The sequence below is a fragment of the Sitodiplosis mosellana genome, unplaced genomic scaffold (assembly GCF_009176505.1).
Source record: "Sitodiplosis mosellana isolate CC-2019 unplaced genomic scaffold, AAFC_SMos_1.0 Smas_scaffold_6162, whole genome shotgun sequence".
NCBI lineage: Eukaryota > Metazoa > Arthropoda > Insecta > Diptera > Cecidomyiidae > Sitodiplosis > Sitodiplosis mosellana.
This window is the reverse complement of record NW_022601403.1, coordinates 404,906-426,355: the sequence shown is the minus strand read 5'-3', so window position 1 is coordinate 426,355 and position 21,450 is coordinate 404,906. Positions and strand designations below refer to the sequence as shown.

General features: G+C 36.0%; 2 protein-coding genes and 1 long non-coding RNA gene across 5 annotated transcripts in view; 2 read left to right on the top strand and 1 right to left on the bottom strand.

The window, feature by feature from the left end:
* Positions 1–21,450, bottom strand: part of LOC129574469 (glucose dehydrogenase [FAD, quinone]-like) — an 81,686-nt gene that overhangs the window by 16,777 nt on the left and 43,459 nt on the right. The window lies entirely within an intron of this gene.
* Positions 2,162–9,628, top strand: LOC129574470 (uncharacterized). Its single transcript, XM_055456538.1, has 6 exons — positions 2,162–2,800; positions 3,870–3,955; positions 4,790–4,897; positions 5,575–5,654; positions 7,792–9,051; positions 9,261–9,628. The coding sequence occupies exons 1-6, from the start codon at positions 2,756–2,758 to the stop codon at positions 9,362–9,364; spliced, it is 1,683 nt and encodes a 560-aa protein (XP_055312513.1). The 5' UTR covers positions 2,162–2,755; the 3' UTR covers positions 9,365–9,628.
* On the top strand, positions 14,261–19,645 carry LOC129574473 (uncharacterized). 2 transcript variants are annotated; one of them, XR_008688685.1, is made up of 3 exons: positions 14,261–14,577; positions 14,644–15,051; positions 15,150–19,645. It is a non-coding gene; the product is annotated as an uncharacterized LOC129574473 (long non-coding RNA). The 2 variants fall into 2 exon arrangements; XR_008688686.1 differs by having other exon boundaries at positions 14,379–14,577; positions 15,147–19,645.

The following is a 21,450-nucleotide window of genomic DNA, read 5'->3' as shown; positions in this document are numbered from 1 at the left end:
GGCCGTTTGAAAAAATTGGCCGTTTCATTTTACCATTTTCCAACGGCCATATCTTGGTCAAATGCCGGCCGATTTTGATGTTTGAGGCCAAAAATGAAATCTATTTTTCAAGACCTTTCCAGTGATGTACATTACTTTTTGATCCGTTGGCCCGTTAAAAAACTCATTTTTGGCCGCCATTTATTAATGGCCAAAAATGGCCAAAGGCCGGCCAAATGTTGTCCTCAAAATGTTTCATTCAGTCTGAATTTCAATAGGCTATCAGATTAAAACCCTTATTTGGGTTGAATGGGACAAAAAGACATTGAAATATGGATTTTATAGTCGTACTCAAACTTTTGATCGGCACTGTATGATGGCTATTATTGCATCGTTCATGTGTCTCATGACAATTCTCGAGAAAGTGATATGCGCTCGAAGATGTGCATACAAACTGGATGAGCACAAGAGCCATCTCATTGTAACGCGCAGCTGTTTGCAAATGCGTAAGTATACTCGAGCCACTTGAACAATTTTCAAAACTACTTCTCTCTCTTTCTCTCTCTCTCTCTCTCTCTTCCTTCATCTCCATTTTCGAAAGAGAATTAGTCATTTAAAGACTTAAAAGCCGATTTCAATGTTGCAAAATTTAAAGAGATGAGATGAGATGTAGGAATGAATCTCATGTGTAGCGAATTTATATGTCTTTGGTGTCATTTTTTTTCTTCTTTCGTTGCATAGAGGAAATTCCCATTTCTCGAGTACAAGCAGCAAAAACAGCTGCAACAACGGAAAAAATGGAAGCAACAGCAGCAGCAGCATCAGCAGAGCGGTTGTTTGTTTGGTCCAGTGGACATGAGTTTTAATGCGATTCATATTGTTTTCGAGCAAATTCTTTGGAGTGCAACAAATGAATGCACCAAACGAATGTGCTTCACTCGGTTTGCGTTTTTATCATCTCTTTTGTCACAGTAATTGTGACCTCATGTGTCAGTCTCTATCTATCTCTCACTCTTTCTCACTTTGCGGCCGGGAAAACTTTCTTTTCGTTTATTTTTTTTTCAGCATGGCTAACATTTTTTTCGCTGCTGCCACTATCATCGTCGTTGGTACCGCCTCCGCCGTCGATCCATAATTACCCTGAAGCACTTTCATATAGATAACGATTATATGGCTCCATTGTGGCATAAAAAACATTATACTGTAATAAAATGCACATTTTGCAATGACAATAATAGCAACGTAGCAGCAGCAGCAGCAATAACAGCGGCCACCTGAAAAACGGGTGACACACATTTCACGGGCGAGCTATGCACAAGAGATGATAAATTCTGTTCTGTGAATTTGGTGTGTTCCGTGTTTGTTGAATGGGGCCGGTCGTATAGTGAGAGACACCGAGCGACACAGGTTTGATTGTGTTGCAAACTTCGATAAACTATTTTCGAATCTGAATGAATTACGAAAATTTTTGTCTTGTTTACACGAAAACACACACATAAATGGTACGACATTGCGAAACACCCAAACGACCACAGAATGGAAAAAAAGACGATACAAACATAATAGTGCAAAAAAAAATCGCCATGGAATTATCGTTGTTGCATATGAAACCGATGAAAAGTATTAAAACAATGGGTATGTCTCTCACTGATATGCTGTTGTGCGAATAACAGCGACGAATTCATAAACCTTAATTTTTCTTGAGAGGCGCGCGCACAGCCGCACACCTACTGTATCTCGCTCTTTCGTAGGGGACAATTGCGCGCGCTCTCGCACTCCTCTCACTTGGCCAGAATCAGAATTGAGTGTGTTTGTATTTCGTCAAGTGTTAGAAGCAGAAGCAATATGATAGATGACCGACTAGTGCTGCATACACTTCAGAATGCACCATTGTTTTGTCTCCCACGTGAATATCTAAGTTACACATATATATACCTCTTTTTTTTCGGTCATATCTCAAAAGAAAATTCACAACAATAAACGTAAATGAATGAATGACACATACAAAACAGTTTCATTGTTATTAGATACGTTGCCGTTGCCATTGCTGTTGTTATTGTTGCTGGCTTTTTTTCACTTCTTCTACTACGTTGTGTGCATTATCGTTTTTTTTTCTCTCGCTATTTTCAATCTGCATGAACTCACAAATATTCCGCACGCGGTTTTCTGCTACGACGAACTCTATGATCACTTTGATGCAGTTTGCATTTTCCTGTCATTCGATTCAGTTTATTTTTATTATACGCGCTAATATCGATTTCGTGCATTTGCGAATTTCAATTAAATCTTTTCGCATTTGCATTTGAACTGTGCTTTCCGGTGGTTTTGTTGTGCTGCGGCTGAAAAATACTGCAGAATCGATAAAATTTAGTTTCACGAAAGATTTGTTTTGAAAAAAAGTTTTCTTCTAAGGCGAGGGAATAACGGAAGGGAATGTTGTTGAGGGAACAACGGAAATAAGAAAAAAACAACGATAAAAATAACGGAAAACAAAGAAAATAAAAAAGATCCAAAACACGCAACAATCCCTTGAATTTCGCCAGAAAATACGAGTTTTTTCTGAGTATTGATGTGCATAAAAAGTGTGAAATGCATTTCGAAAGTGATTGTGTAAGAATCAAGTGACGAAAGTTGGAAAGTGCTGGCGAAGTGTTTCGCTTTACGAAGAAAGAAAATGCTGAAGCCAAACAGTGAGCACATGGTTTTGTGGCGATTATCGTTGATCGTGATTTTAAGTAGTGTGTTTTAACGAGTTTGTGTGAACGAAGGCGTCAGCATGCGGTCAGCTATTGCACGAGTTTCCCTCAAAATTATCGAATTGGTTAGAGAGAAAGAGAAACATGTTACTTTTCCACGCACACTACGCGGTGCTTTTAAGTATTTCGAATACAATGACAAGTGGAAAATTAAAATTTTGAGATAAATGATCATGTGAAATGTATCAAAACTAGATTACTTGGAAGTTCGCTTTCTTTTTACCCGTTTTCAAGTTCCAATTTTCCTAAAAGCGGATGGCCAAATTGTTGATTAAAGTCAAATTTTAACAAATACCGAATGAATTATTTTTTTTTTTATCGTAGTTCGGTTCAGAATTTTTCGTTTTTTGTTAGCATCTTTTTCGGTTTTACGTCTTTATTTCCAAAAAAGTCTTTCAAATATGATAATAAATCCGAAACAATAGGTGTTTTTAAAGCATTTTTTCATGAAAATCTCAATTTTTTCCATTAAATTTCTGATTTTTCAACCTTCAAAACTTTATTTTCCAAGCAATATGAATACATTTTTGTGGGTTTTTCTTGAATTGCTTGGGAGGTGCCTTTTCATTCAATTTGAATTATTCAATGAAAATCTGAAAGTTATCGCACGTAGAGATCAATTTCAAAAATAACACTTCCGTTTGAAAACGGGCTGATTTTTAACCAAAAATTTAGAAAGTTTGACTAAGATTTGGACACTAGTCCCACATTTCCTTGAAATTTCTAACATTTTCAAAAAAAATTACTAAAAATTCTGAAGGTGCTTCGATTTCAACATCTCAGGATTGCAATACAGATCAATTCATTTGCAAATTACTTAGTCAATAAGATATTTTATTCTATCAATTTCTTAATAGATATACGAAAAGGTATAAAAAGGGCGCCTTCTTTTTGAAAATTACTTGTTTGAACCAAAAATTTGATTTGGTTAGACATTGTTGACTTTTTTGACAATTATGATAAAACCGAAAAAACGAAGCGAAAGAAAAACGTTGACGTTCGATAAAAAATTACCTTTCACGATCTCATGACATGTCAGATTTTATCGTTTTGCACATAATCGTAGACTATTTGTCAACAGAAACGTTCGAAATGCTGTGATTAAATGTTCCATTTTCCATTTCGTACATTTAGTTGGGCTGCATTGCTTGCTTCGTAACCAAAGTAATAACAGACTTGGAAGCGCGTCGTGTGTTTCTTCGAAACCAAAAATACTCCAGGTATGAAAAGAAAAATTGCTCTTATTTCGAATCAAATATTAATGATTCAATGAGAAATTTGGTATGTTTTCCTAGAAAAGAAATATTCAAATGAGATAATCATTATATATTCTCATTGAGATATTGTCCATAGAGGAATATTTGCATATTGAAACGTTCTAAACGTGTTTTGGGGATTAAAAAAACCAGGCGTGTTGTGATGACGACATAATTCAAATATTGGCACGTAAAAATGGAAAATCACCAGAAAAATCAAGACGAATGACAGTCTCATAGCATGGCTGAGATTTTGGCTTAGTTTTACTGGTAGCTGGTGTCAAATTTCGTTCCTTCTGCACTAACTGCTACCATACCCCGTTGAAGTACTATTCTTCATGGGAGCTAGCGAGAACGTTATATCTCACCGGCGGTGACTCACCGCGAAAATCTCAGACGCACTTTGATATATTATTCAAATTAGATCATTTTACCGTGGAAATCCTCCGTTTTTTAGCATTTGATTTAGATTTCATCAAATTTTCATAAAATATTCATTAAATTTGAACTTCATGTCGACGAAATTTTCCAAAATCATAAATTTATTTCTTTCCTGTGATCGCAAACATATTTTCAAAAGAAATTCGAATTCAAATGAAGTTGAAATTTCGATTTTTCATTCAAAAACCCATCGACTGTCATTTGCAATTGATTCACTGGGATGGTATCCAACCATCATCACGAGCCATTATGCAAATATCTCTTCGTCGGTTGATTGGTTATTCTGTCAAAGTTGTTGTTCCATCTCATTTCGATTCCATTTATTTTTTTTTTCGGGGGTAAAAACCGCATAAACAGAGAATGGAGTCTACTGCACAATATAACATGGTCTTCGGCGGGAAATACATTTGCGAATATAACGTACGGTGGATTCTCACTGATTACCACACTTATGCTAATTTCAAGGTAAGAACTGTTTTTTCCAGCAAAAGGAGAAAATAACATGGGCGCACAAATGAAAAAAAAAACAGTGAAAAAAGGTGCACACAACAAATAAAAGCAAAAAGGCTAAAACAGAAGGTACAAAACGTAAAGCGAAAAATAACAGCAGCAACGGCGGCAGCAATAGCGGCAGTAGCTAGAGGAAACAAATAGAATAATTGTAATTGATATTCGCATGTTTCTGTTCACATTGAGAAGAGAAAAAAAAATCCAGCACAACACAATGTTACAATGCATGTATGTTGATTCTAGACTTTGGCATTTACGCTGCTGGAAAATGTGTCCGCTGTTGAGGCGAACGAGCGAGCGTGCGCGCTCTCGCGCACAATTTTAATGTGTGTCACACATGCAAACACACATCTACACCACATATTTTACAGATGAGAGTGAAAAACAAATGCACTCACATTCAAGATTGTGCATATGGCGCGCGATGCAGTGTGTGCATTGCTTTTTTTCTACTTCTATTTTTCATGCACACGCTTTATTCATTCGCATTCATTTTTGCATATTTCTTTTGAATGCATTGTTGCTGTTTTTTTCACTCTCTACGCGATTCTTTTTTTCTCTCTACATGTTTATTCGATGATTGTTTACTCTTTTTTTTTCTCTTTTCTCGTTTCAAACATTTTTCCATGCAGATGCATCGATGCCAGTTCAAGACCATCGCTAATTGAGAAAATATTTCTAATCGTTGGAATGCTCTGTTTCCTTGCCATGGGTATGTATGAAATATGTTGAAAAATCGATGCATTTTTTACGTTTTTTTTTCCCTCTAGTTTCGAAAAATCCCTTGAATTTCGTATGAAAATCCGTTTGTTTTCAACGGAAAACCAAAATCGTGTTGTGTGTTCAAAGCGTCGAAAATCGATAGTAATCTGTGCAATAAATGACCTTTCATACGACACCATTTCCTGCCTAACAACTATTAACAGCGACCAAATTACCTTTGCTTCCACATTGTTCATCCCATCAATCAATGTTATGTTTTTTTTCTTTCTCTCTCTCTCTCTCTCTCTCTCTCTCTCTCTTTCTCTCTTTCTCTCTTTCTCTCTTCACTATTTCATGTGACATCAGAGAAAAAAACAAACACAACAACTTGGCAATAAAGTCAAGTTTGTAATTCGCATTGATTACGAGAGACATGAATCTATTGAATTAATCTACACAGACGCAGCATGTGCGCTCTTCGTTCAGTTTCCATTTTATATAATTTTTTTTTTCATTTTTCTGTACAATGCAGGCCATAGACAGGGAGGCGAATAGTACGTATAATAAAAGTGTACAAAATTTTTCAGCGAGTCATCGAATTTTTCGCCACAGAGGGGAGAAACGACGATTCAAATGACTTTTAATGATGCTAAAGGCCTTGTTATAGCCACTTGACTGGCTGAAAATTGGCCGCTTGTAATTCGCAAAATATGCAAGGTCGGTCGAAAAATTACCACGTGCTTAAATTGCACTGTCATTTGCTTACGCGGTCGCCCTCGTGTCTCTCCTCTCGGGAAAAACCGACATTATGCTATGGCTAAATCTCGCGCGGTATTTGCCACTTTTGTTGCAGTTGTTTTCTTACTTCTTTGAGTCTACCGACATTTTTGTTTACACGCTGGTTGGCTCATTTACATTTTTCGCTAATTCCCGCTTGGTCTAGCTTCAGCTCCACGTTAAAAATGTAAGCTTTACATTCATTAGCTCCTGTTTTCGCTTGAAAGACTCTCTTCAGTCATTGCATTCGATCCCTTGTTATTTTACTTATTCATTCACTCCCTTACTAGTTCTAATCACAGTATCACTCTTTCTCTTTCTTCCTTCCTTTTCTTTCTTTCTTGTTCTCTCTCTGTCTCTCTTTCTCTTTCTCTCTACCCACCACCCTCTCTCTCCATTTTTCGCTCTATTCCCATCGCACTTTGCTTCTTTTACTCTCAAATTGAGACTCTCAATCTCTATTCCATTCTCTCACACTCACCTCCGCTCTCTAGTTCTCACATTTACTAATTCATTAGCCTCGTCCATTCATTCAAACAGCCCAACAAAACACAACACAAAATGTTTATTGGTTGAAAATTGTTGTTGCAGATATTTTCGGGCTGATTCTTATCGAAGTCTCAGCAGCTAGTTTACTGCTCTCACAATCATTATTATTCATTAAAACAACACCTCTTTAACATTGTTCACGTCGAATGCTGGCAAAGTTGGCAATTTGTTTTTTTTAAGATGAACATAAAAAATTTACCATGAGAGTGGAAAAGGCCATAAATTTTCCCTAAAAAAAGTCGTTTGCCTGTGCATTTCACTAATTTTATGCCTCTTGATGAAACTAACATAAAGTCAAAGTTTCGAACGAAGAAATACGTACGAAACGACCATAGGGAATGCAGCAGTATTCGAGATGCCAAGCATTTTAAATCACCGAATCCAAATTATGCATTCATTAAACTTTTAATTCAAGACGAAAGGAAGGCACATAAGACGGAAGACTTTAAGACGCGTAACACGGAAACGATGCTACAATGATATTTCACACCAAACTTTCTGTGTCATTGTTTTTGCCGAATTTTTTTTTTGATATTTTTCGTATTTTATTCCTTTTCTGGCTTTCCCTGACTTTTCCCTACATTTGCATTTGGTTTTTCATTTCTTATTTCTCTTTTCATCTCTTTTTCCGATTTTTCACCTTCTTCCTTCTCCATTTTGTCGCTTTTTCACTCACAGCAGCTTTTTCCTTGAACTCAACAAACTTTTTAACTAACTCTCTTATGTAAACACAAACATCCCAGAACCAGGGAGAGGCAAGTAGAGACCATTAAAGTGCGTAAACATTAACATTTTCATTTTGTCATTCGTTTTTATCGCAGGTGGCATTGTGTTGGCTGCTTTTGATCAAGTGCCATGGGAATTGCATGATAATTCCATAATATTGGGTTGTTTGTCGTTCTTCGTTGCATTGGTCATGATGTATGATTTGGCTGATCCGATGGCTCGCCACGTTACTGACATGACGCAAACAGAGCATGATTACACCACGTCACAGCGGCAAGAGCAACCGCATCAACCAACGCCACAGCAGCAGCAGCCATCTCAACAGCAAGTGATGACCATTACTGAGCCAGCTGCATCAAACAATTCATCGAGTCCAAGTGTTCAAGTGAATGAAACGACTCAGATCACTGTGACGGAGGAGCCGGTGCAGCCAGTGGCAAAACCGATCAAAGAAACAGTGGTGAGGACTCAAACGAAAACGGTACAAACTGCCATTGAACCGTCTTCACCCGATGACATTGCAAAAAATGGCAACTATCACCGGGGCGATACAATTGATTTTGTTCAGTATCAACATTTGCCACAGCCGGAGCAGCCAGTGTTTGAGCGTGTTCTGTTGCCGGAAAAGAAGCGGCCAACATTAAATAAAATTGCCGATCCGCACAAAACGGATCGCATCGTTCAAACTGTCCATCCCGACGAATATATTGTACGGGAGAGTCCAATCCATCGTCGTGAACACATCGATTCACAATTGCATTACAGCCAAATGCCAAAATATGCGGCCGTTCACCATCAACCAATGTCGTCACATCAACGTCCGACACATATTGGCGACAACCATCAGTATCTTGATCATCCTTCATCCTATGCGCTACCATCATCTATGTACAAATTGAGCCGAAGCTATAATGAGCACAATGATTATGAGCAGCCACCACCCAAGCAGACCGTTAAAATGGCACGATCGGACGAATTAGGCCGAAGCTACAACGCGCACAATGATTATGAGCGACCGCCACCCAAGCACACCGTTAAAATGGCACGATCGGACGAATTGGGCCGATATCGCGATCCAGCACCCGAACACTATCAAACGCAACCGATGATGGTCATACGAAATTATTCACAATCCATGGCAACGACCAGAGCACCAAGTACCGCCACTTCGGCAAACAATCTCGCCGAACAACGACGACAACAGCAACTGCAGCAGCAGCAACAGCAACATCGTCATGACAGCGCCTATCATCGAAATGCAAACAACAGCGGAATCAGAAAACATGGTGCTTCGCACATCACTCAAATGAATTCACGCAAAACCAGATGCTGCACCGACGATGAAGTCGATTTTCGTAAGTCAGTTTTGAATGGGTGATTCACCCATGGATTGTGTGAATTTCATTTTTTTAAATAGTGTTGAATTTCTTCATTTTGGCAATTGAAATTGTGCCCTAGAACTTTGATTTTTCTGTCCAAAAAATGAAAATTTCAAACCAATTTACAAATCTGAAATTTTGAATATATTTTGTCCAAATGCTAATTGATTCGAATCAAATTGCAGGTAAAATGAACTCATCGATACGTCCTGGATTTGTTCAGTCAGTTGCAAAAATGTGGGATCGGCGAGCCGTCGAAAATTCAGCTGAATTCAACACGATTGTTTAAGGAAAAAGAATGCCATTAGCCGGCGGAATTTAGCATAATCCAAGTTAGATTTTAATAAGTTTACTACAGAGTAAAGAATCTGTATTATAGATAAGTTCAATCGATGCTCCACATTGATATACACAATTATTATACATACGTCAACCATATACGATTTTTTTTAGCATTTTCACGTTAGAAATAAAGCGATTTTTTTTACTAACCAGTTCTTTTTGGAGAAGTGCAATTTTAGTTCTTACTTTTATTTTTACTCTATTTTAAGAACAAGTTTTCCATTTTCAAATGAAATTCTTTTATTGAAATAATGAAAAAAATAACTCTTTATTCTGACGTAAAATAAATGATTTTTTTTTATCTCAATAATCACTTACTTCCTTAGAATCGTCGAGAATTTCTTCGTTTGAATCAGGCAGATTTTTTGAAAATTGTGCGTGACTTGAAGTTGCCTTCAGTCCGGTATTCAAATTTTAAATCGTTCGAAATTTCATGAATTTGTTGAAAGAGTCATTGTGGCACCATCCTCAGACTAAATTCGTCGGAGCCACAACTTGATCGAGCAGCATTTTTGGAAGATTTTTGAATCTACGTTTCGGACAATTCGAATCAGAGAGGGTTATTTTTGTTGAATTTGCTAGGACAGGCGCCTGAAGCGTTATTTCAACGCATTCAAGGTGTAAAATTGTCATTGCTTGCAATGGTCTACGATGTTTCTCAATTTTACTGACCATTTACTAAATTTTTACTCAATTTTTTTTCGGTAAGGGTTATTTACAATGAAAATGTTGCACTGTGAATGCGTTAAAATAACGCTTCAGGCCCCTGAGTCAGCAAATTCATCTCAGGTGAGGCCTCCTCAGCAGCAAAACAACACTCTCTGATTCGAATTAAAACTAAGTTCTCACGTTCTAAGTTTAAATTGCGAAAAAATTCCCCTCCTGATTTGAGTACAATTCCATGAAAAATCCTCATAAAAATGCAAATCCTCTGGTTCGAATCTCAAACATGCCATTTTCTTGATGAGATTGTTTTTCCATTGTTTAAAAATAATTCCAACTGACTTGTTAGAAGCTGATAAGCTCGTCTTGTTCTTTCTGATGTTCATAGCTCTTTGCAGTTTGAAATTGAAATCTTCAAACTTTGAATCATCAACTCATCGTCATCAATGATGACTTATCATAGAGTTCTTTGAAGTATCGAAATCAGACTACCAGGTAAGAGAATTGTTATTGAATGACTTACAGTTTTACTATTGTTTTCTGATAAAATTTTCGCTTTTTTTATTTGTTCATTTAAGAGTAATTTATAGTATCATAATTTCACTTCTCCTTCTTTTATTTGGGATTTTATACATGAATAAAATTATTTTACACGTGCATGTATACATGAGTTGGTATACCAATTTGAATGATGTAGTTGAATAATTGATTGAAGTTACTTGAATGAACGAAATGCATTGTCGTGAACCAAGTGCGGCTGAGATGATGTCTCAAATTTATCACTGTCAAGTATTGTCCCATTCGCACTAACTGCAGTCTCTTTTCGTAGGTGTGGCAGCACTCATTAGTGCGAGCGAGTATGTTATATATGCTAGGTTATATGTCAACTTGTCAGTGCTATGGTCGCATCCATTATTTGGTAGAATCTTCGGTCCACTACAGACTACCAAAATGTGGATAAACGTAACAAAGGTCAATTTCCTAATGACTTGATGACTTTAACAAACATTCATCAGAGCTTAATGAATCCCGTGTGAAAAAAAATGACTGACTGACTTTAGATTCCGTTGACTGTAGTTGATTGAATTTATGGTTTTGTATGAAGAAAATCACTTTGTCCCAAAATAAGAAATTTATTTTGACTTGTAACTTTAAACGATTTCAGTTAACTTTGATAGACTTACACTACACGTTGTACTTTAATGTCAATCAAAGTAAGTCATTTTTGTCCGAAATTAGTTAATTGACTGGTCAGTTACAATATTTGCACACGGGAAGATATTCAATTTTGTCGGCGAATAAATGACCATGTTTTGCATTAGTTATGCCCATGTGGCTAGTGTTTTATGCTCGTTTTATGTTAATTTGGTATAAAATTCAAACGAAACTTCTCATTCAAAATTACAATAAATGTGCAATAAAAACGAAAATCACAATATCTAAATCGTATCGTTCATTAAATGGACATAAACCGAGTCGGAATTGATAATGAAATGAAAATTTCTTTGATTTTATCATTTCAAAGAAAATTTGAGTCTTTGATGATATCATGTATTCAAAAATGTCAACAAATGCTCCAGCTTATTTTTTTCAAACTTTTTCATTTTCTCTTCCATTTAGCACATTCAAATGGGAAATCATAGAAAAGAAAACAAGAACAGAACAAAAACTTTAAGATATGAAAAAAAAAAATGCAGAGAAAACACCAAATTGAATTCAGAAATGCAGCTCCGAATCGGATGTGTAATCTGAAAGACTGTTCGTATATTGGTTTTCTTTTCTGCGGCAAAGATGTTATTCATGTTTTCATTTTTGTCATATGAGGCAAGTTCCGCGTACTCAATACAAGACACATGAAATAAACTAGGCTAAAGACAAAAGTTTGGACAGCTGTTCGACAAAAACAAATGTGAGAATATTTTCTCTGTCGGCGGCAAATAGTTGTTTATTATACACCATCTGTTTGGCTGTTGCAAATTGAAATAGAGTCGCCGTGGAAAAGTTTTGGATAGACTCTTCATGTCATGTTCTCTTGATGAGTGTTTCCAGGCGACGATATTCCAAATATGGAATACTTATCAAATGACACTTTTCAAACAGAAAGATCGTAGCGAAAAGAAAAACAAAAGTTTTTAAATAAAAACCCATTCATTCGCTGTTAATGGAAATTGAAATGAAAACGAAATATGAAATAAATGAATTCACCATGAAATGTGTAACGAATTGTTATATTCCATCGAAGCGAAGAGATGAAACAAAGCACAATAATTAAAACTTAAAAGACCGACGCCGTACTAATTGAATAAGTGTTGCTTTGCATCGGGAGTTCAATGCCTTGAAAAATTATTTTCGTAGTTTTGGAGAAGTTATTTTGGTCGAAAAATCTTATTCAACCCGAAAATTGTACGAAACAAATGATTACACCATTAAATTTATCATCTTAATGAAGAGCGTGTAAAAGTTTCACTTTTATTGATGTCACAATGTGCTGATTATTACGAATAAGAGAGTGATGATGGGATAATAAATATGACAACGAACGACGGACATTTTTTAACTCATTCTTTGTGGTAATTTTTGGATTCATTTTTGAGAGTTTTACTTGGAGACTTCTGTTAGATTAATGTCGAAGTTTAATTTTTGAGGCTTTTTTTCTACGGAGAAAGAACGACACAAATTCAAAGATAACATGGAAATATTTTCGATGCCCTACAAAACGTGCAAATACGACAAACGAATGCTAGGTGATGTATGCACTTGCACATTTGCCATTCTTATTCGTGCTCAGTGGGCACTGCTCACTATGAACGAGACAAAGCAACATGAAAACAATAACAATAATACAGACGAACTCTGTGCAAATGCCCATGAATACGGCAAATACGTTAAGTCGTTCTTTCCCCCTAGATTTCTTTCACACTCATTTTGGACCAGACAATTCTTTCATTCATGGGTTCATCTTCATGACACATTTTTGCAACTCATTTCAACTTCATTTTTCATCAGTGTAAAAATATTCTGACTGAGCAACCAATCGATTATCTCGGGACATAGTCGACTAACTAGTCAATTTTTAACCAAAAGTGATTATCTAGTACAAAAACAATGACCCCAGTTAACTGCAATCACAAGTTGACTGCATTCAAATACATCCCAAATGAAGCGACTGACAAAAATTTTATTGTAGTCGACAATTTTTCATACAAATCATCTGCCCAGTTAACTAAAGTCGTTTATTTGTTGATTTCAGTTACAGTTTGTCATTCTTTATTGTCTATTTATTGAAGAAGTCATTTGTTTTCCACACAGGCAGACACTCTTGAAGCTAATTCGATCAGAATTTTCATTTGAAAACATTTTTGATGTAGAAAATTGCATTTTCGCTGATTTTTAAATGGTCGAAATAGAATTCTACAAAAAATGCAATTGTTTTAACCACGTAATAAAAATAAGGTAAGACTGGTCACCGTCCGATGTCCTATTTGAATGAAGAGCAATAGTATAAATTAATGGTAATAATATCATGTCAATCCCAAGATCAAACCACTCGACTCAACCGCAAATTGATTACAATTCTATGTATCAGCGAGTATTTTCAATCGGTTTCGTTGTCAAAGTAGTAATTTGCAATTTTTTCTTCAGTGAAAAAACCCCAAACCCATTAAGAAAGGAACGGAAAAACCATTATAATGGCAAATTGAATGCAAAACTAGCGACTCGACACAATGGCAAAGTGTCGTTTGTATGAGCTGAATGTGTGTCAGTGAGCGGTTATTTTGTGGTATGGTAAATTGCAATATGTTTTTCGTTGAACGTTGGTTGTCTCATTGTGCGCTTCTGTCGCGCAAAAAATCAACATTTGATTGTACACGAAACCGTTTCTCAAACATCTATCCCGGGTCGATAAATTGTGTATTGTTTGTTCCAAATTTATGTAAAATTAATTTTGCTTGCAATTAGATATATTTTTTGTTGTTGATTATTTGCGACAGAAGAAAAAATCCAATGTTTCTATAACTTGTTGTCATCGAATGGAATTTATTAACTTTGAATTTGCCAATTATATCGTATATCAATTTTTTTTATTGGCAAAAGAAATTTAGTTACGAAAAAAAAGAATACTTCTTCGTGTTTAGAATGCATAAAAAAGCGAGAGCGCATTTGTTTTGACTAAATATAGATCAAGTTCACTGAATGTTATATCAATGTGACCGTGTTTCGATGGCAACGCTTTCGGGCTGGTTTAGTAAGCTCGCACGACTACCGTCAAATCCGAATGGGTACGCAAGTAAAAATTTATTGTGACTTCATCACTCTTGCAAGACTCCAATTTGCGCTTCAGTTGTCCTATCTCGTTGGGATTTGTTTTTTTGTCAGAACCAAGGACTCGTTTTGGTCGTTTTTTTCCTGTGAAGTTTGCGTCGTTTTCCCTTGTACAGTCAACGTCTCTTTTGGTTGTTGTTGCTTGGCTGGTGAATTGTTGTAACTTTTTTCGCTGTAAGTGTTGCTCAATTGTCATTTAATCATCGTCTTAATGAAATTTTCGTTCGTTTTTTTAATCAGTCTTTTGAAATAGAAGTGCAAACAAAAAGAGTAAAAGCAAATAAAAATGTGTTCCGATTTGTGCTGTTCCTATCCATATACATCGTGCTATTCGTGCTCGCCATGCACCAGCCTACATTCACACTGCAGTTTGCGTACATGCAAATATCGGTCATACTGTGATCCATGCGGTTTGGTCTGCGTACCAGAGATTCGATTTTGCTACATTTGCTATCGTCGACACTGGAAATGTCGCCACTACTAAATTCGAAAAAACGACAGCCAATTCGATAAAACACCTCTCCATCACATACGCACACACACACACACACACACACACGATTTTTGGACATCATCACCACAATGAACATCTTCACATTCCTTTTATTTTGATTCTCATTTGCCTGCCACACAAGGAAGCACACTCAGGTTTATACGGAAAAATAACTTTTCACATTCCAACGAAAATGAATTCATTCCAAAGTTCGCACACGATTCGAATGACAACTTTTTTTTCGTTTCAGCAGCAACGGCTTGCACCATTTAGCACGGAATTTATGAACGAAGAACCAGAAATGTGTCAATTTGAAGGGGATAAAGTGAAAAATAGCCATTTGGAAAGGGAAAAAATGAAAAAAGAAACGAGTTCATTGGGAAAAACTAGGAAAAATCACTTCGAAAAACAAATGAAGCACTTCGACTCACAACTTGTGAGTCACAAGGCAACCAAGTAAAAAAATACCACACTGTGAAAGATGAAGAGCCCTTGGGTAAAAAGACCAAAAAAAATAGCAAAACAAGCGTAGAATTCAAATTAAAACTTACAAATGGACCATTACAACTTTGAAACTGCACGACTGATTCAAAATGAGCTCGTCCACCATGATATTCAATTTAAGGCATTCCAAATCACGTCCAGACACTTGGCAAACAAGTAATTAGTTAGTGTTAGTAGCTTAATTTTTGCAATCATTTTGACGGAGATAGTTAAAGTTCTAAACGCAAAACACACCCTGAACGATAGAATCACTGTGCAAAAAAAAATCAAGCTCATTAAAGAAAAATTCGAGAAAAAAAAACTCATCTTCAGTGTGGTCGATCAAATCGATACACGTTTTGTTTTCGTCAGCCACATTTGTATTGAAATGTTATGCACGAGCACGGCCGATTGACATCCTAACATTCCGAAAACTGTGTGTGAAAATGGCTTTGTTTTAGATATGCATATTTGGATATAGGCACAGGCAGGTAACATGTTTGAACCTACATATTCAAATGACACACTCGTGACAAGCATACATGCTTGTGTCAATACATAAATGATCCATTTAACAAGCCTAAATATTCCAAAACCGTTCTATAATTATGACATTTCTCCCAAAAACAAAACAAAAACGGTTACTAATTCAATCGGAATTGATTTTCCAGCTCATTTGCATAGTTCATTGGACAACTTTTAAGTGGCCACTCTTAGCTGTATAATATCATGTGGTCAGGTCAGTTCACTCACTGACATTTTCGGATCACATCCATTCGTCGTGATATCAGATGAAATGAACGACGACCATATTTGCCTTATCTACCGAATATACCCATTTCGACACTATTTTACACGGGTTCGCTGTAAACCAATAACATAATTTAACAAACGCACTTTTGATGAACCAGACAAGCAGCTGCTAGATTTCAATCCGGTATTGATTTGGGATTTGAATTCGAGTTTGATTTGGATTCGATTTCAGTTTGAAGTTTAATTGTATTTGATTTTGCTTGCATTTGAATTGAATTTGACTTAAATTTAATTTGGATTTAAATTCCATTAGAATTGACAAATCATTTGAACGTAGAGTTGAATGGGATTCGGTTACGTTTTGCTTTAAAATAAAAACTTAAGCATCGTTGATTGGAAATATCATTGAATGAACAAAAATTTTCGATTAAAATTAATTGCATCAAAAATTGTTAAATGGTTTTGGTTTAAAAATTTCAAAAATTCGATCTTGTGGGTTTTTTTGGCAAGTAATTTTGATTTTCGACCATTTTAAGCTATTGAGAATTCAAAAGAGGATAAAACAATTAAAATAAGGGGTGAGGCATGAAAGAGACCAAAGTTGTATTCAAACTAACACTCGATCGGTATTTGGAAATACTCAGTTCGGTATGTGGAAAGGTCGAGAAAGGTCGAAACTAAGTTCGACTTAAATGCATCCGATATGAAGAATTGTGTTTCACTCTTCGAAAAATCATTATTGCATCATCGTTTTGAACTCAGATTTGAAGTGAACATGGTAGTTATTTGATTTATTCTGTTTAAACTTTGTTTCGATTTTTGTTAAGGTTATTTTTCTGTTCAAAATTTTGTTGATTTATTGAATTCAATTTTTTGTTCCTCCTTTTTGTTTTTCCTGTTCCGAAAATTCTTTCAAATTTTAATTTTTTTCTTCTTCAAATTTGATGTTTTCTCTGGTGCTTTCTTAATTCAATTGGTGTTTACTTGGATTTTGGGAAAAAAGAGGTTTACTTGAAAAAATTTGGTCGACCTTTGATCAGAAGCCGGTAATCTTTCTTGAAAAATGCCAAAAATTCAACTAAATCTTACTTCAAATCGAATAAAATTGTATTTAAAAGACCGAAAAGAGAAGAAACCGAAAAAAAACTCCATCTTACGCCACACATTTTTGGTATGTATCCGTTGCAAAAGTGAAGTAATTAATTGAGAAAGTGGTTCAAAATGTTGTTAATTTGCATATTTAATTACGCACACACGCTTGAAAAAGAAGCGCAAAAAAAGAGTGTCTGATTTCGATCTGGGTGAAGGAGTTAGATATGTCGTGATTGGTGTGTGGCAGCTCGATTCATTAAATGTGAAAATTAATTCGAGATCGCGCTTTCGGCAATAAAGTGTTCGAAAAACTGATAGGATCGTGTGAAACGGGGCCATACATGATTGTTTATGTTTGTGATCAGTTTGTCGGTTTGCAAGTGAATGCGCTTGGTCATAAAAAATATTTCATAATACACAATGGCATAGTGATCAGATGAACAAATCCAAATTTGACCAGATAATTTAGATGTTGTACTGTTTTATTTTTTGTTTTCGACTTTACCACGCACGCACAATGACTCACCTGTTTTTCTTCTTCTTCTGAGCAAGTTCAAACGATGTGAGATGAAGAATGAAATGAGAAACAGAGCGTTTGATGTTCACATTTAAAATACTTGTTATTCTGTTACTTTTTTTTCTTCCACTGTGGGATCATGTGTGCAGAAAGACAATGGAGCACAAACATTGAACCAAGATGAAGAGAGCGAGAGATTGGGAGAGAAAAAAAAACGCGAAGAAATTCCGAAAACATTAAAACAATTTTCATTGAAATGCGGTATTAATGACTTTCGTCTGTTGAAAGACATTATTTACTGGCGTCTCGGCTATATGATTCACGTTGAATTAGGTTAATTTTTCTGTTGTTGTTTGGAGCTGTTGATGTTGTTGTTGTTGAAAGAGTGTAGTGCAAACGTTCTTTGAAAACTTATTTGTTTCCAACGGAATAAGATTTTTAAGATCGATTAACGAACGCAACAGCCAAATTTTATCATTTTCGCTTTTTGTTTACATGATTCGCCATCGTTAATGGCTGCTTGTTCTCTGTCTTTCGTCTCCTCTCAGTTCAATCGCATCCATTGTTCAGAAGCAAATTCCCTTTTTTTATGTCTCTTCGTCACGCGCTCCATTTTTCGCGGCGAATCGCATTTCGGACAAATTCGACTTTGGGATTGCTTCTCTGCCGCATGCATGTTATACACAGATAAACATTGCCCAAATCACAACATTGAACCAAACACCGTACATCACACGCATCTGAATAACGTGAAAATAGCAAAATGATCATAATTTTGTAGACGGCTTTGAATTTTTCATCCATTTTATTCACAAGCCAATTATACGGCTTTTACATCCGCAACTTTTGAGGGCATGACGAACGCGCGCGCTCGTCAACTTGCACCAGCTTGTCACAACTGAACACAATCTAGCGAAAGTGACAGTTACAATTTTTGATGCTACCGCGGAAATTGTCACCATTTGCTCAGTTTTTTTGACGATTGGTCGCAATAAACTCGATGCCATATTCTTGAAGAAAAACGACCAGACTGTTCTGTGAGGGGCCCAATGATCTTTCTATTTCAACACCACTCAATCTGAGGAAGTGACTTTTTTTTTTGCAAAAATTGGTCGATTCCAGACGAGTTTTCTGATTTTGTTCATAATTCTTTTTATAATTTCGATTTGTTGTTCGATTCATTTTCGACTCGATTTTGAAGTTTACAAATTTTCTAATTTCTGACTTCATTTTCGATTAATTTACCATCCTTTATTAAATTCTCCTTCAAAACTAAAAGTTAATTCGGTCAAAAGCGCATTCCCCTTCCAAATCGTTCCTTCCTTTCATGCTTTCTCCTGTAATTTCACGTATAACCAATAGCAAGTATCGATTTTGCTCATGTTGTGTGAGGTCATCAATTCTGCTTGACTTTGGCGGGAAACCGAATGTCGTTTTCCATTCAAAGTGGCAAAGTTCATAAACTCTTGATAAATGAGTAGAAAGTGTTTGTTCCATATCGAAATAGATCACGCACCCAGAAAATGAGTTGTTTATATTTTTTTCTTTTGTATTCATTGTTCTATCGACTGTGCATTGCGTTTTTGAATCCGAAGCAAATTCACATATAATAGTAATTGAAATTCATAACTAGGGATTCCAATTTGCATAACAACACACTAAAAACGAAGAAAAAAAAACATAAATTTGAATTTTGATTGATTCGAAAATCCATTCGATTGTTGTAAGTAGACAAAGAGAACCAACAACCAAAATGATTATTTACCAATCGATTCTGTCATCTTTGGCAACAAAGAAACACATTTAGCTTTACAATAAAAAATAAATTGTCAAATTGTCCGAAATTATTGTTCACATTAATTAATCATCCGTCAAATAAAGTTTGTGTTCGTGTTGGGTCTCGATGTGAGTTTTTTATTATATACTAAGCGAATCGGAAAATGATTTCCATCGAAATCAACCGACTTGAAACCATCCACGGTAAAAAGAGGACCAATGTTGGAATATTTGAGGTAAGAAATGAACAGTGAGACTGAATTTGACGGAGATACAGAACGGATTTAGAGGTGAGAGAGACAAAGGGAGAATGAGGGAAAAAGAGAGAGAGAGAGAGAGAGAGAAGAGGATAGAGAAGGGGAGATAGAGATGGAGAGGGACAGATTTCCTCAGAGAAGGAAAAAAGCGAAATGGCGACACAAAATTGGGGTAAGATATTGAATATCCATCTAGGGGCGAAAGACTTCCTAGAATATGGTTTTCTTTGATCAAAATTTCGGCATTTTTGATCTGAATTATTCTTCAAACCAAATGACCATGGAGTTGACAGTAAACTTCAAACAACCTAGAAACTCCACTCACAGTTAAGTTCTGTCAAAGATTGATTTTCTGAAGTACTTCTTCTTGATTTATTACATTCAATTGCAATTTATTTTCATTTCAAAGGGGTGACAATTGAATGAGAGGAAAAAAAACTGAAAATAATTCATTTTTCTACCGGTTGAGTATGTGTAGAAGTTTGAATTGTATTTGAATGAGGAAAAAATGGTCAACAAAACAAAAAGGGGCAAGAAAAAAGTCTGCGTGTATTTGTTGTAATTTAGTGAATTAGGCCAATCGTTGATGTTTGTTTGATTTTTTTTTTATCGCATCGTGCTTTGAATCGTGTCTCGAGCGTAATTTGAAAGTAAAATCAATTTGCGATAGGTTTGAACGAGTTAAAGACCAAAACAAAATATTCGAAATTGTTGACTTCGTCAACGATATTACCATTTGCTGTCGATTAAAGAAATTTTATCCCAATTAAGTGAGTGCGTTAAGTGAGGAAAGAAAAATATTGCGCTAAAATGAACATGATCTGCGTAGAAGATGTGCAAGAAAAAAGAAAAACCGTACGTATTTTCGCGAGTGAGTAAATAAGCGTGGGGAGGGCAAAAAGTGTGTTAAAATCAAATGCGACATGCGAAATAAGTTTGCAACATTGAATGCAATTTGTTGAACACCGTGTACGAGCTGGTGCGCATGATAGCCGGTGTTGTGGTGCGCGCGTATCAGTCAATGCCGTTTTGTTTCTCTTCAAAAGCAAAAACAAAAACAACAGCGAATAAATAACAACAAAGTCGTATGTGTTTGCTTCGCGGAACTAGTTCTACAATGGTGATTAATGCGATGTGGTAAAATCATAAGCCAACATTAAATGTGAAATAGAAAATTGTCTTCACTTCACCATTCTGGCTTTGAACTAGCATTACTGTGTGCATTGAATGTTTATTGATCGTTAAATATGGTGATAATGGATAGCCAAGCTCTGTTCGAGCTGTGTCACATACACATGTATGCGCAATGCACATTGCGCACGTACGCATGCAGCCGACTCATCAATGCCATGCTTGTCTTTTACACACAAACATCTTCTGATTTCCCGTTTAACGGCTAATATAATAATCAAGTCGCTCGTTCGATCCACCCATTCGATGATTGCAAAACGATTAAATAATATATGCTTTTGACTTTGGCGCTTACCTATGATTGCTGATCTTGCAAACGCGAGCGCGATGATAACATCGTTCGATAATCGGAAGTCATAGACTTTGCTTCGTTGATGTTGACGACGATGACGACGGCGATGGAGGCAGCAGCATAGATGGCCAGAAATAGACAGACTCCGGACAACAAACACACAAAACTAATTCGCAACTTTCATTTCAATTTG